This window comes from Aquarana catesbeiana, unplaced genomic scaffold (assembly GCF_042186555.1).
Source record: "Aquarana catesbeiana isolate 2022-GZ unplaced genomic scaffold, ASM4218655v1 unanchor239, whole genome shotgun sequence".
NCBI lineage: Eukaryota > Metazoa > Chordata > Amphibia > Anura > Ranidae > Aquarana > Aquarana catesbeiana.
The window spans coordinates 49,930-65,391 of record NW_027362667.1 but is presented as its reverse complement, the minus strand read 5'-3'; the positions used below and the strand labels follow the sequence as shown (position 1 = coordinate 65,391).

The window sequence follows — 15,462 nt, the reverse complement described above, 5'->3', positions numbered from 1 at the left end:
AGGGTCTGGTATGGATTTTTGGGGGGACCCCACGCCGTTTTTTTTTTTTTTTTTGGCGTGGGGTTCCCCTTAAAATCCATACCAGACCTGAAGGACCTGGTATGGAATTTAGGGGGACCCCCACGCCATTTTTTTTTTAAATTTTGGTTCGGGGTTCCCATGTGGGGAATTCCCATGCTGTTTTTATTAATTAACTTTTAAAATCACTACTCCCGAAAAAACAACCGTTTTTGAAACTTTTTTTTGCATTGATCCATGTCCCCTGGGGCAGGACCCGGGTCCCCAAACACTTTTTATGACAATAACTTGCATATAAGCCTTTAAAATTAGCACTTTTGATTATTCATGTTCGTGTCCCATAGACTTTAACTGTGTTTGCGTGTTCGAACAAATTTTTTGCCTGTTCGCATGCTCTGGTGCGAACCGAACAGGGGGGTGTTCGGCTCATCCCTAGTTTGGAGATTTTATCTAATCTTCAGGCCCAAAATCTCCATATTACCATGTGTGCAAAAATAATGGAAAACCAGCTCTGGCAGTGAAAGGGTTAATGTGATCTAGATGGGATCACTTTGCTGTGGTTACACCCAAAACATTAGAGCTCCCCCTAGCTGCAGCCTGGTAATAACATTGCTAGGAGGTCTATTCATACTTCCCATCTTTATATAAACGTCTCCTGACATTTAGGGGTCTATTCATAAATCATTTACATAATAATTCACCCAATGAAACTACATGTACATTCCTTCTGTGTGAATGAGGGGAAAATTGAGTTTAATTGGCTATTTGCTGGTCGAATAATTTGCATTGATTTAAAATACAAAATACTTCATTTGCCACTAGCTGGAGATAATTGCTATTATACTTAGCACCATCTTAAGTCCAAACATAGTATTTCTCATTTTAATTCAATGGTTAGTCTAATAGTGTTGGCTTATTTAAGTTATATCCTTCAGTGTGTACTGTACTGATAAGTGTATGAGTATGATCTCAGGTATTAGTATGAAGACATGTCTGATGAAAGAGACTAAGAGGTCTATTTTTCAAAAAAATTATTAGATTAATGTGACAATCATTCATCCAGCTGTTACAATTTCTGGCTGTGATTTAACACAGTGATTTCCTATGATCATCAGCTCCATCTAGTGCCCATAATCAGGTATTTTTCCTGAAATACCTCAATTAGTGCAATACTGCATTATGGTCATTAGATGGAGTCAAGGAAATCAGTGTATGAAATAAAATACGGCCAATCTTCATCATGGCTGGGCGAATGCTGGTCATAACCGTTCGACTATTTTTTTTTTAAACAGACCTCTAAGTGTTTGTGAAATCTTACACCACAAAATGTACTCAGCCAATGAAAGGTAATGACTCCATTTTTATTTTTCTCCTGCTATCAATGGCTAACACGGTACAACACTTCATCCATGTCTTTGGTGATCTCTGATCTCCTTATGAACTGTTTCTTACATGATGAAGATCAGCCATGGAGTATATCTGAGGTGTATATCACGGTGTGCTTCTTCCCCACATGAGAGCTGTGATGTCCAGCAACATTCATATAGAAGACATCTCCCGCACTCAAGGCACTAATACACTTTGAGGGGTTGTGTGGGATCCCTGATGTACAGGAAGACAGGACTTCAGTAAGGAGCAATTCCCTCACTCCCCCGTGTGAGATCTCTGATGTATGCAAAGATGAGACTTACGTGAAAAACATTTCCCGCACTCAGGACAGGAATACGGCTTCTCCCCTGTGTGTGATCTCTGATGTGTGGAAAGATGGGACTTTTGTGTAAAACATTTCCCACACTCAGGACAGGAATATGGCTTCTCCCCCGTGTGAGATCTCTGATGTGTGTAAAGATACAACTTATCTGAAAAACATTTCCCGCACTCAGGACAGGAATAGGGCTTCTCCCCAGTGTGAGATCTTTGATGTCTGTAAAGAGGGAACTTATCTGAAAAACATTTCCCGCACTCAGGACAGGAATACGGCTTCTCCCCCGTGTGAGATCTCTGATGTCTGTTAAAAGTGGAATTGTCTGAAAAACATTTCCTGCACTCAGGACAGGAATACGGCTTCTCCCCTGTGTGAGATCTCTGATGTTTGTTAAGATCGGACTTCACTGAAAAGCATTTACCACACTCAGGACAGGAATACGGCTTCTCCCCTGTGTGAGATCTCTGATGTTTGTTAAGATCAGACTTCTCTGAAAAACATTTCCCACACTCAGGACAGGAATACGGCTTCTCCCCCGTGTGAGATCTCTGATGTTTGTAAAGATAGGACTTATCTGAAAAACATTTCCCACACTCAAGACAGGAATACGGCTTCTCCCCTGTGTGAGATCTCTGATGTCTGTAAAGTTTGCTCTTCAGTGAAAAACATTTCCCGCACTCTGGACAGGAATGCGGCTTCTCCCCTGTGTGAGATCTCTGATGTGTGTATAGATTGGACTTATCTGGAAAGCATTTCCCGCACTCAGGGCATGAATATGGCTTCTCCCCCGTGTGAGATCTTTTATGCACATTAAGTTTAGATTTAGAAGGGAAACACTTCCCACACTCAGTACAGGAAAAGCTCTTCTCTGTTGGAAGGACGGCACCGTCCCTCACAGTCTGAGGTTCCTCAGGATAAGAGGAATACGATGGTCCATCTACACTGTGTGGTGCCGGATGGACATTTGAGGTAGTCGGGTTTTCTCCTGGACTATACTGTGTGATGTCCTCATCTTCTACTTTACAGTCTGGAGACAAAGTGAGACAATCCTCTGAGGTTTTCCTCATCTCCCGTCCATCTACTAAAATAGGAATAAAAAGATTATTACTAGACGTGAGCAGATTGGTTCCCCTAAACCAGGACTCCGCCCACATCAGGCAGCTTTGTCTGTGAGGATCTTACAATTCCTATGAGTATGTTTTTTGTTGTCACACCAGGGTGGCTCTGTGGACAACACAGTTAATGATATACTAATCCACATCCTAAAATGAGTATATATAGGAATTGGAAAAAAAATGGCTTTTCAGGCATATTGTAATCTTTGTTAAAAAAAAATAACAGTATTTATTACAAATCATTCATGAAAAAGACGAGGACAAGAATAAAAAACATTTACAAAGTGAATGTGGTTTAAAAACATGTCTAAGTGACCAACCAAACAGTCCAGAGTTCAACCTGAACCTACATGGACTGGGTTGGCAGATAGACGAGAAGGTTCCTATGGCTTTACAAATGAACCCCCTAAAATCTAGTAATATATACAGTGGGGACAGAAAGTATTCAGACCCCCTTACATTTTTCACTCTTTGTTATATTGCAGCCATTTGCTAAAATCATTTAACCACCTCAATACAGGGCACGTACACCCCCTTCCTGCCCAAGCCATTTTTCAGTTTTCAGCGCTGTCGCACTTTGAATGACAATTGCGCGGTCGTGTTACACTGCACCTTAATTACATTTTTATCATTTTTTTCCCACAAATAGAGCTTTCTTTTGGTGGTATTTGATCACCTCTGCGGTTTTTATTTCTTGCGCTATAAACAAAAGAAGAGGGACAATTTTGAAAAAACACAATATTTTTTACTTTTTGCTATAATAAATATCCAATTTTTTTTTTTTTTTAACAAATTTTTTCCTCAGTTTAGGCCGATACGTATTCTTCTACATATTTTTGGTAAAAAAAATTGCGATAAGCGTATATTGATTGGTTTGCGCAAAAGTTATAGCGTCTACAAAATACGGGATAGATTTATAGCATTTTTATTATTTATTTATTTTTTACTAGTAATGGCGGCGATCTGCAATTTTTATTGTGACTACGATATTGCGGCGGACACATCGGACACTTTTGACACATTTTTGGGACCATTCACATTTATACAGCGATCAATGCTATAAAATTGCATTGATTACTGTGTAAATGTGACTGGCAGGGAAGGGGTTAACACTAGGGGGCGCTCGAGGGGTTAATGTATTACCTAAGGAGGTGATTCTAACTGTGGGGGGAGGGGACTGACTGGGGGAGGTGACCGATCGCTGTCCCTATGTACAAGGGACACACCATCGGTCTCCTCTCCTCTCTGACAGGACGTGGATCTGTGTTTACATGCACAGATCCACGCTCCTGCTGTGTTACCCGGCAATCGCGGGTGCCCGGCGGACATCGCGGCCGCCGGGCACGCGCACCGGGTCCCGAGTGACACGGCGGGCGCGCGCGCGCGCCGCCGGCGGCGCGCGCGCGCCCCCTAGTGGCTCGGGAAGGCGAGGACGTCATATGACGTCCTCCCAGAATAACAGAAGCCTCGTCCAGCCGTCATATGACGGTGGGCGGTGGCTTAGTGGTTAAGTTCATTTTTTTCCTCATTAATGTACACACAGCACCCCATATTGACTTAAAAACACAGAATTGTTGACATTTTTGCAGATTTATTAAAAAAGAAAAACTGAAATATCACATGGTCCTAAGTATTCAGACCCTTTGCTGTGACACTCACATATTTAACTCAGGTGCTGTCCATTTCTTCTGATCATCCTTGAGATGGTTCTACACCTTCATTTGAGCTCAGCTGTGTGTGATTATACCGATTGGACTTGATTAGGAAAGCCACACACCTGTCTATATAAGACCTTACAGCTCACAGTGCATGTCAGAGCAAATGAGAATCATGAGGTCGAAGGAACTGCCTGAAGAGCTCAGAGACAGAATTGTGGCAAAGCACAGATCTGGCCAAGGTTACCAAAAAATTTCTGCTGCACTTAAGGTTCCTAAGAGCACAGTGGCCTCCATAATCCTTAAATGGAAGACGTTTGGGATGACCAGAACCCTTCCTACAGCTGGCCGTCCGGCCAAACTGAGCTATCGGGGTAGAAGAGCCTTGGTGAGAGAGGTAAAGAAGAACCCAAAGATCACTGTGGCTGAGCTGAAGAGATGCAGTCGGGAGATGGGAGAAAGTTGTAGAAAGTCAACCATCACTGCAGCCCTCCACCAGTCGGGGCTTTATGGCAGAGTGGCCCGACCGAAGCCTCTCCTCAGTGCAAGACACATGAAAGCCTGCATGGAGTTTGCTAAAAAAAAACACCTGAAGGACTCCAAGATGGTGAGAAATAAGATTCTCTGGTCTGATGAGACCAAGATAGAACTTTTTGGCCTTAATTCTAATCGGTATGTGTGGAGAAAAGCAGGCACTGCTCATCACCTGTCCAATACAGTCCCAACAGTGAAGCATGGTGGTGGCAGCATTATGCTGTGGGGGTGTTTTTCAGCTGCAGGGACAGGATGACTGGTTGCAATCGAGGGAAAGATGAATGCGGCCAAGTACAGGGATAATCTGGATGAAAACCTTCTTCAGAGTGCTCAGGACCTCAGACTGGGCCAAAGGTTTACCTTCCAACAAGACAATGACCGTAAGCACACAGCTAAAATAACAAAGGAGTGGCTTCACAACAACTCCGTGACTGTTCTTGAAGGGCCCAGCCAGAGCCCTGACTTAAACAGAATTGAGCATGGAAAGGAAGAGCGGTAACAGCGCTCTCTAAAGGGACAACTCAATCCATACACCAGGTCCACTCACAGGTACCGAAGCTCGATGTGTCCCAACACACTCCAATGCAACAATAGTAAGAAGAGCCGGCAAAACTGCAGTCCTTGAAGTGTTGTTTATTGGTACATCAGAGTGATAATAAAACAATAAAGCTGACGAGTTTTGCCTTAGTCATAGCTACGATTTCAAGGATTACAGTTTTGCCGGCTCTTCTTACTATTAAACCCAATTGAGCATCTCTGGAGAGACCTAAAAATGGCCGTCCACCAACGTTTACCATCCAACCTGACAGAACTGGAGAGGATCTGCAAGGAGGAATGGCAGAGGATCCCCAAATCCAGGTGTGAAAAACTTGTTGTATCTTTCCCAAAAAGACTCATGGCTGTATTAGATCAAAAGGGGCTTCTACTAAATACTGAGCAAAGGGTCTGAATACTTAGGACCATGTGATATTTCAGTTTTTCTTTTTTATTAAATCTGCAAAAATGTCAAAAAATCTGTGTTTTACTGTCAATATGGGGTGCTGTGTGTACAATATGGGGTGCTGTGTGTACAATATGGGGTGCTGTGTGTACAATATGGGGAGCTGTGTGTACAATATGAGGTGCTGTGTGTACAATATGGGGGGCTGTGTGTACAATATGGGGTGCTGTGTGTACATTAATGAGGAAAAAAATGAACTTAAATGATTTTAGCAAATGGCTGCAATATAACAAAGAGTGAAAAATTTAAGGTGGTCTGAATACTTTCCATCCCCACTGTGTATATAATTCTATATTAGATGACCCAATCATTTATCATACAGTAGTCATGTATGGAGGGGTTGATGGAGCCAAGCTGGAATAGATCAATTCCGCTTCAATATTCAAAGGGTACATTCAAAATTTGCTCGACCAGTTTTGCGCTCTGGATGGGCTTCTTCTGGAGCTATATGAATATATGTGTAAAGAAGAAGAAGTATGAATTTGTCACTGAGGTGAGGCAGGCAGGTAACACAAAGACTTCACAGGGGGTTCCCGGTCACCATAAGACGACTGGAGCTCATCGGGGCACCTGAAAACTGCAGAGCCAGGAGAGGTGTATATTGTACATGAACTGAGAGATATCTATTTGCATCAAAGGTGACCAGCTGAATGCTAGGTTAAGTACCATCCATGGCTCTGAGGGCATTACAAATAAATAAAAAGGCACCATTTAGTAATAAGTCATATAAACAGGTGTATAAATCTGCTCCCTTGCTTATTGCCAGAGGAGCCTACTTACCAGTATATTTGGCCCATGGCATGTACCCTACAGCTCCGGGGTCCCAAGGAATGACCACATCCTGCCTAAATGGTGCCAAACGAACCCTTCATTAAATACCTATCCCAATCAGGGGTTCCGCATGTCATCTGGACAGAGTGTGATGCTCCTAGTCCGACCGTTCGTCCTGCACATGCGCCACCTAGGTCTGTCCATGCGCACTCGCGGCCGCTGCCGTACCTGGAAGTGACGCCACAAAGCACCTGACAAGTGCAGGGAGGAGTGGCAGCATCAAAGACAAGAAGGAGTCACCGAGTGGCAGCGAGCTCTCTGGTGTACACCTCCAGTACCGCACACGCCGCCACTCCATGGGAAATTACGGGTCTAAGTGGAGGACTCCATAGACGATACAAACAGCCACTGTAAGCAAACAGGGGGAAGACAGAGTGGCTAAGCGCCCTCTAGTGAACTCCCTGAGTGCTGTGCACACTGCCACTCCATATAGGATCCAAGCCCAATTGAAATGCCAGGAGAACGGCACTGCCAACCGCATAACAGACTCCAAAAGGAGACTCGGGGTGTGCCCAGCCTTCATACCCTGCATGCCTCCCCCAGTGACAAATTGTGTTCACAAAAGGTAAAACCTACATGAAAAAGATATAATGAATCAATGATGATAAAAGTCATGATAAAATTAACGTTCCATTTATACAGTACCTTGAAAAAGTATTCATACCCCTTGAAATTTTCCACATTTTGTCATGTTACAACCAAAACCGTAAATGTATTTTATTGGGAATTTATGTGATAGATCAACACAAAGTGGCACATAATTGTGAAGTGGAAGGAAAATGATAATTGATATTTATTTGTAAAAAAAATAAATAAATATGTGAAAAGTGTGGGGGGCATTTGTATGGCGCCCCCCGGAGTCAATACTTTGTAGAACCCCCTTTCTCTGCAATTACAGCTGCAAATCTTTTTGGGGATGTCTCTACCAGCTTTGCACATCTAGAGGGACATTTTTGCCCATTCTTCTTTACAATATATCTCAAGCTCTGTCAGATTGGATGGAGAGCGTCTGTGAACAGCAATTTTCCAGTCTTGCCACAGATTCTCAATGTGATTTAGGTCTGGACTGTGACTGGGCCATTCTAACACATGAATATGCTTTGATCTAAACCATTCCATTGTAGTTCTGGCTGTATGTTTCGGGTCGTTGTCCTGCTGGAAGGTGAACCTCTGCCCCAGTCTCAAGTATTTTGTAGACTCTAACAGGTTTTCTTCTAAGATTGTCCTGTATTTGACTCCATCCATCTTCCCATCAACTCTGACCAGCTTCCTTGTCCCTGCTGAAGAAAAGCATCCCCACCACATGAAGCTGCCACCACCATGTTTCACGGTGGGGATGGTGTGTTCAGGGTGATGTGCAGTGTTAGCTTTCCACCACACATAGCATTTTGCTTTTAAGCCAAAAAGTTGAATTTTGGTCTCAACTGACCAGAGCACCTTCTTCCACATGTTTGCTGTGTCCTCCACATGGCTTCTCACAAACTGCAAACAGGACTTCTTATGACTTTCTTTTACCACTGTCTTTCTTCTTGTCACTCTTCCATAAAGGGCAGATTTGTGGAGAACACGACTAATAGTTGTCCTGTGGACAGATTCTCCCACCTGAGCTGTGGATCTCTGCAGCTCCTCCATAGTTACCATGGACCTCTTGGCTCTTCTCTGATGAATGCTCTCCTTGCCCGGCCGGTCAGTTTAGGTGGACGGCCATGTCTTTGTAGGTTTGCAGTTGTGCCATACTCTTTCCATTTTCCAATGATGGATTGAACAGAGCTCCATGAGATGTTCAAAGCTTGGGAGATAACCTAGCCCTGCTTTATACTTCTCCACAACTTTATCCCTGACGTGTCTGGTGTGCTCCTTGACCTTCTTGATGCTGTTTGTTCACTAAGGTTCTCTAACAAACCTCTGAGGGCTTCACAGAACAGCTGTATTTATACTGAGATTAAATGACACACAGGTGGACTGTATTTACTAATTAGGTGACTTCTGAAGGCAATTGGTTCCACTAGATTTTAGTTAGGGGTATCAGAGTAAAGGGGGCTGAATACAAATCCCCCCGCCACACTTTTCACATATTTATTTGTATCATTTATCATTTTCCTTCCACTTCACACTCTGTGTTGGTCTATCATAAAAAAATCCCAATAAAATACATTTACGTTTTTGGTTGTAATATGACAAAATGTAGAACATTTCAAGGCACTGTATATTAGCAAAAAAGGAAACTTTGTTTCGGAATATGCAATAGGTCCGTGTCAGAGCAAATGTACAGTATTCAAAAATACATTTTTGTTGATAAAAAAAAGTTATTTTTTGCCAAGGAGAGAAAGAAAGTGCTATTTTTCGGAAGGGGGAGGACAAGTTCCTCTCCCACAAGGAGGATTTTTTACAAGAAAGGCTTATATGAGAGCACTTCATTCAAACCTGGTGATTTGATAGAATTCAATTGTTCAATCCAAAAGGTTTCCTTTTGTAAGATTCTCTTATCCTAATTCCCTCCTCTCCGATTATGGGGTATCACCTCCAGGACCATAAATGACACATAACTTGGTACAGATCAAGGTGGTGGCTCACTGGGGTGATCATTTTTCCATTAGAGGAGTAAAGGATATGATCATTGATTCTCTGTCTCATATGTTGGATCGTTTTACCCACATAAAACGATCTGTAACGGCACTGCATCAAATAGATCACCCCTTTTGTATTGCAATTTGTGAAAAACATGGAGTAAAAATCTCCCCATTGGGAAGCGTGTAGAGGGTTCCCTCCCTATCCCAGGGGCAGAAGTCACAGGATCTACATATAAGTTTTCAGGTGCCCCAATGAGCTCCAGTCGTCTTATGGTGACCGGGAACCCCCTGTGAAGTCTTTGTGTTACCTGCCTGCCCCACCTCAGTGACAAATTCATACTTCTTCTTCTTTACACATATATTCATATAGCTCCAGAAGAAGCCCGTCCAGAGCGCAAAACTGGACGAGCAAATTTTGAATGTACCCTTTGAATATTAAAGCGGAATTGATCTATTCCAGCTTGGCTCCATCAACCCCTCCATACATGACTACTGTATGATAACTGATTGGGTCATCTTATATAGAATTTATATATATATATATATATACCGTATTTATCGGCGTATAACACGCACCCCAATTTAGGAGGGAATTTTAAGGAAAAAAAAACTTTTAGGAGTGAAGTTGAAGGGAAAAAAAACTTACATTTAAATGCCCATCATTGCAGCCTTCTTAGTGCAGCCATGTCAGTGCAGCCTTCCCCAGTGCAGCCTTGTCAGTGCAGCCTTGTCAGTGCAGCCATGTCAGTGCAGCCTTGTCAGTGCAGCCTTGTCAGTGCAGCCATGTCAGTGCAGCCTTGTCAGTGCAGCCATGTCAGTGCAGCCATGTCAGTGCAGCCATGTCAGTGCAGCCTTCCCCAGTGTCCAGTGCAGCCTTGCCCAGTGTCCAGTGCAGCCTTGCCCAGTGTCCAGTGCAGCCTTGCCCAGTGTCCAGTGCAGCCTTCCCCAGTGTCCAGTGCAGCCTTGCCCAGTGTCCAGTGCAGCCTTGCCCAGTGTCCAGTGCAGCCTTGCCCAGTGTCCAGTGCAGCCTTCTCCAGTGTCCAGTGCAGCCTTGCCCAGTGTCCAGTGCAGCCTTGCCCAGTGTCCACTGCAGCCTTCCCCAGTGTCCAGTGCAGCCTTGCCCCAGTGTCCAGTGCAGCCTTGCCCCAGTGCAGCCTTGCAGGATCCCATCTCTATCTCCTGAGCTTAAAAATCGCCGACCGCGATTTGAAAATGGCGCCGCCGGCGCTGAAATACACAGAGCCGGTCCTCGGCTCTTCTCGGGGGCTCTCGTGCACTTTCGGCTCCACTCATAGTCCCGCCCGGGATGGGCGTGACTGTGAGCGGAGCTATCCAAACCTAGCCGAGTACACTCGGCTAGGTTCGGGCGGCGACGAGTGAAGCCGAAAAAGGGCGAGAAGAGCCGAGGACCGGCACTGTGTATTTCGGCGCCGGCGGCGCCATTTTCAAATCGCGGTTAGCGATTTTTAACATCTGTCAGCTCAGGATCGCAGGGGATCGGCGTATAACACGCACCCGCGATTTTCCCCTGATTTTAAGGGGAAAAAAGTGCGTGTTATACGCCGATAAATACGTTATATATATATATATATATATATATATATATATATATATATATATATAATCACTAGATTTTAGGGGTTCATTTGTAAACCATAGGAACCTTCTCGTCTATCTACCAACCCAGTCCATGTAGGTTCAGGTTGAACTCTGGACTGTTTGGTTGGTCACTGAGACATGTTTTTAAACCACATTCACTTTGTAAATGTTTTTTATTCTTGTCCTCGTCTTTTTCATGAATGATTTGTAATAAATAAATAAATAATGTTATTTTTTAACAAAGAGTACAATATGCCTGAAAAGTAAATTTTTTCCAATTCCTATATATACTCATTTTTAGGATGTGGATTAGTATATTATTAACTGTGTTGTCCACAGAGCCACCCTGGGGTGACAACACTAAAACACTTTTCCAATTCCTATATATGATCTTACAATTCCCCCCTCAAGGTAACTAGTAAATGGGTCCTCTGATCTCCTACCAGTTCATTTCTTTATTCATGGACCTTAGTCAGAGAGTGAGGAAACAATGAGAATTGTCTTTTATAGGAGTGACAGTGATGAGGGGATTATGGGACGAGTGTCCCCTCCCCCTCTATCATTCATTGCCATCTTCCCAACACAAGAAGTCCTGCGCTTCCTTATTTAGTCCATGATTTAGTCATGAATAACAGCGGGGCTGAGCCCCACCAGAGGTCAGAGAGTGAGGATGGGGGGAGAACAACCAAGATGAAGACTGGACTGATCCTGAAGACTACCATCATTGGGTTATTGACTCCTCCCTCATTATCACTTTCTGTTTAAGGTTCCAATGTTTATGGATGTTATAACATTATTATCACCATGTAAAAGTCTGTGCTCCAATCAAATCATCAGATATAAAATGTCCAGGTGGTAGAAAATGGTTGTAACAAAAGAGAATACATATTATGTGTATATATAGCAGTGGGGAGAGGGGAGAGAGCAGAAGTCAGGACTATGTAATGTACAACATATTGTATAAGATACAACAGATAGGACTATATAGTATCAGAATGATGTAATGTACAACATAGAGTATATAGTGCAGGGGTCAGGAGTATGTAATGTACAATATAAATTATATAGTGTAAGGGTCAGGACTCATAATATTGGTATTCAGTAATCAGTGGAAGATTAAATGTTTACATGAGACAAGTTGCAGAGGTCCCACACCGCTGCCTCCCATCTCCTGAGACTGCACTCAGTGACTTGGGTCTGAGACTATACAGACATATCCCTCCACCCGGCACAGCCAGCAGACAACAGAACAAGTAATCCTGGGAGAATTGTTCTGTCAGACATGTTGCTAGATGTCTATTTTGAAAATGAACATTTTGCTTCCAGCTGAACCCCAGAATCTCCATAAATCCAGTCTAGATACATAAATTGTGTCTTCATCACAGAGAAGGAAGATTATCTGAGAGAAATACAGGAATACAGGACGGGGAACACAGCTCAGGAAAGTGACCAGGGGATTACAGGCTGATATCACCCAGTCCCCACCCTACTCTGGACTAGGAATGAGCTTCGAGTTCGAGTCAAACTCATGTTCGACTCGAACATCGGCTGTTCGCCAGTTCGCCGAACAGCGAACAATTTTTAAAAGTCTATGGGAGAAATCAAAAGTGCTAATTTTAAAGGCTTATATGCAAGTTATTGTCATAAAAAGTGTTTGGGGACCCGGGTCCTGCCCCAGGGGACATGGATCAATGCAAAAAAAAGTTTTAAAAATGGCCGTTTTTTCGGGAGCAGTGATTTTAATAATGCTTAAAGTGAAACAATAAAAGTGTAATATCCCTTTAAAATTTCGTAGCTGGGAGGTGTCTATAGTATGCCTATAAGGGGCGCATGTTTCCTGTGTTTAGAACAGTCTGACAGCAAAATGACATTTCAAAGGAAAAAAAGTCATTTAAAACTACTTGCGGCTATTAATGAATTGCCGGTCCGACAATACACATAAAAAATCATTGATAAAAACTGCATGGGATTTCCCCACAGGGGAACCCCGAACCAAGATTAAAAAAAAAAAAAAAATGACGTGGGGGGTCCCCCTAAATTCCATACCAGGCCCTTCAGGTCTGGTATGGATATTAAGGGGAACCCCGGCCAAAATTTAAAAAAAAAAATGGCATGGGGTCCCCTTCAAAATCTATACCAGACCCTTCAGGTCTGGTATGGATTATAAGGGGAACCCCGCGCCAAAATAAAAAAAAATGGTGTGGGGTCTCCCCAAAAATCCATGCCATACCCTTATCCGAGTGCGCAACCTGGCAGGCCGCAGGAAAAGAAGGGCGGACAAGACAGCACCCCCCCCTCCTGAACCGTACCAGGCCACATGCCCTCAACATTCGGAGGGTGCTTTGGGGTAGCCCCCCAAAACACCTTGTCTCCATGTTGATGGGGACAAGGGCCTCATCCCCACAACCCTTGCCCGGTCTGCGGGCGGGGGGCTTATCGGAAGCTTCAGTCAATATAACCTTACATTGAGTTATCCTATACTTATGTCTTCAGGAGCAGGGGGGGGGAGGGATCACCAAATACAGTAGCAGGAGGGAGACAAAAAAATATAAAATAAAAAAGGGGTGGGGGGGGCAAATCCATCCCAAACAACATGCAATATAGGCCACGTCTATAAGGTGGGAGGTCAGATGGGGTCAGTCCACGGCTGCCAAACCCGCGCAAACTTCTGGGGGCATCCTCTACTTATATAGGTTAGTTTATACATAGGTAGGAGAGCATTAATCGAGTTTTCCTATGCTCTTATTGTAGGAGGTCGATGAGATGTCCATTTTAGTAGAATCTCTTTTTTAGCATAAAAAAGTAGCAGTGATAATAGTAATTTGGTATATCAGGGTCTCTGTTCATCGTCCTGTATACCCAGCAAGGCCAACTCGGCCGATAGAGATATCTCCAATTGGAGGCGAACATTAATGAATTCCTCTATAGCAGCCCAATAGCTGGAGAGTCTAGGACAATTCCAGAACATATGGATATAGTCACTATCTGGTGATTGGCAGCGTGGGCAATTCGGGAACTTCTGTGGATATATTCTGTGCAGTCTCTGAGGCGTAAAGTATATCCTGTGTAGGAACTTGGCTTGAATTAATTTATCCCTAGAGGAGATCACTAGTTGGAAACTATTTTCAAAACACTGTTCCCATGATTCCCTGTCTAAAGCCGGGGTATCAGACTTCCACTTGATCCATAGTACCTCCATTTTTGGCGAGTCTTTCCTAAGTAATGTCAAGTACAGCGTAGATAGGGGTTTATGCAGAGATTCTTGAGATAGTAGCTCTTCGACCACATCAGCCTGAAGGACAGGCGGAGTCGGGAACTGTACACGGAAGGCATGTCGCAACTGATAGTAGCGAAATAACATCCACACAGGGAAATTATGTCTGCTTGCAAGAGTGCGAAAGGGAATAAGGGACCCTGACGAAATTACATCCTTCAACACTCTAATGCCACATCCGGCCTACACTTGCGGGTCTGGAATGGTCCTAAAGTGCGGGAGGGACGAATTCCCCCACAACGGACAATATGGGGACCATTGGTTGGTAGATAAAAACCTTCGCCTAGCCACCCCCCAAACACGCAGGGTGGCCTTAGTAGGAGCAGGCAAAAATGGGTACGACGAGACTCCGCGATATGCCAGGTTGCTTAGTTTGGTGAGGGACCCCACGATAGCTGCCTCCAGGCAAACCACCACCTAATCGTGACTAGAACGGCTGCCCAATAGTGCACTAGTAGGTTAGGTAAGGCTAGACCCCCACAACTCACAGGAAGTTGTAGAGTCGATCTTGCTATATGAGGAGACGATCCCCGCCACAGGAAAGAACTAATACAGGTGTCTAAGTCTTTAAAGAAACCCTGAGGTATCCATGTTGGGCAATTCCGAAAGATGTAGTTGAGCTTGGGTAAGTAAATCATTTTTAAGACATTAATTCGCCCCAGAAGGTTTAGAGGTAAATTGGCCCAACGGGAACAGTGATCTTTCATTTGCGCAACTATGGGTAGAAGGTTAAGGCGTTGGAAGGCCTGGGGATCTCTTGTAACCTTTATACCAAGATACGTAAATTCCTCCACCCACCGCAACACGGTCTGGGGCGCCAAGTCCTTCGCCCGCACATCCAGAGGGAAAAGGACTGACTTAGACCAATTTATACGTATCCCAGAGAACTGTCCAAATTCATCAAAGGCTTCGAGGGCAGCCTCTAGTGAAGCATTGGCATCGTGTAAGTATAGTAGGGTATCATCTGCGTATAGGGATATTTTCTCCTCCAGAGGGCCGACCCTCAACCCCTCAATGCGATTGGATTCCCTGACTAAGATCGCCAGAGACTCCAGGGCCAACGCAAATAAACTGGTAGACAGGGGGCAACCCTGTCGGGTCCCCCTCTGAAGGAGAAAAAAATCCGAGAGGGTATCATTCACCCGGATCCTTGCCCTAGGA

General features: G+C 44.0%; 2 protein-coding genes across 2 annotated transcripts in view; both read right to left on the bottom strand.

Annotated features, from left to right (window-relative positions):
• Nucleotides 1–15,462, bottom strand: part of LOC141122083 (uncharacterized) — a 260,915-nt gene that overhangs the window by 200,050 nt on the left and 45,403 nt on the right. The gene's annotated exons all lie outside the window — the stretch shown is intronic.
• On the bottom strand, nucleotides 1,047–2,800 carry LOC141122088 (uncharacterized). The gene has a single exon (XM_073611893.1). The coding sequence runs from the start codon at nucleotides 2,788–2,790 to the stop codon at nucleotides 1,663–1,665; it is 1,128 nt and encodes a 375-aa protein (XP_073467994.1). The 5' UTR covers nucleotides 2,791–2,800; the 3' UTR covers nucleotides 1,047–1,662.